Source organism: Lichtheimia ornata (genome assembly GCF_029851405.1).
Source record: "Lichtheimia ornata isolate CBS 291.66 chromosome Unknown scaffold00523, whole genome shotgun sequence".
Lineage (NCBI taxonomy): Eukaryota > Fungi > Mucoromycota > Mucoromycetes > Mucorales > Lichtheimiaceae > Lichtheimia > Lichtheimia ornata.
The window spans coordinates 85-862 of NW_026695821.1; the positions used below are offsets into that span (position 1 = coordinate 85).

Sequence of the window (778 nt, forward strand, 5' to 3'; positions counted from 1 at the left end):
AATAAGATAGTTGTATGTTGGTTGCTTTATTGCAATGATAAAACTACTGATATTTATACTAAAGTCTATGGAAGATGCTAGTAGCAGGTATTCGTAATCATTCTAGAGTCATCCTTTACTAGAAGCATCGACATGGAAGTGATTGGTGTGGTGTGGTGGTGTGATCAATAATAAATTACTGCAAGGAGTGTGAGGGTGCTGGTGTATTCGAGAAGTTGCCAGGGAGATCCAAGGCCGCCGTCGGTCATTGAATGTTTGAAGTCACGTGTGGTGGTCGACCTGGATTCCTGGGCTTGAACCTCCGTCTCGATTTGGCAGGCGTGGGGCCAACACTCAGCTCGTCCACGACATTACTCCCCCCCGAAACACTTGTTCGTCCTCGAACAATGCCGGAATCGCGTTGACCAAAACTTGCAGTGGAATCAGGCAATGGGGTTTCTTGTGTGGTGTCATCAACAAGCTTGTCGACTTCATCAGTTTCAGGTGGCAAACGCATTCTTGAACGCCACTCAGCGCGACTTGAAGTTGGGTCAAACCAGGGTGTAGCAGGCTCCTTGTCAAAGTTTACTTTCGCCAAACGATCAACATGAATCCAGGAAGCAAGTGGTTGTCCTTGTAAAGTCTCCAACTTGTAAGTACCAAAGTCCTCATTCTTGGCAACAACAACATAAGGTCCTTTGTACTGAGGCTCCAAACCATAGCGTCCTTCATGAGTCAACTTGACATAGTCACCAACATTGAAGTCAACAATGTTCAATGCCTTGTCCCATCGTTCCTT

At 46.0% G+C, this 778-nt stretch overlaps 1 protein-coding gene across 1 annotated transcript; it reads right to left on the reverse strand.

Moving 5' to 3' along the window:
• Positions 1–244: 244 nt before the first annotated feature.
• On the reverse strand, positions 245–778 carry O0I10_013338 (uncharacterized protein; the record flags this gene model as incomplete). The annotated part of the gene is made up of 1 exon (XM_058493111.1): positions 245–778. A coding segment is annotated over one exon (534 nt), but the record flags the coding sequence as incomplete, so codon positions are not given.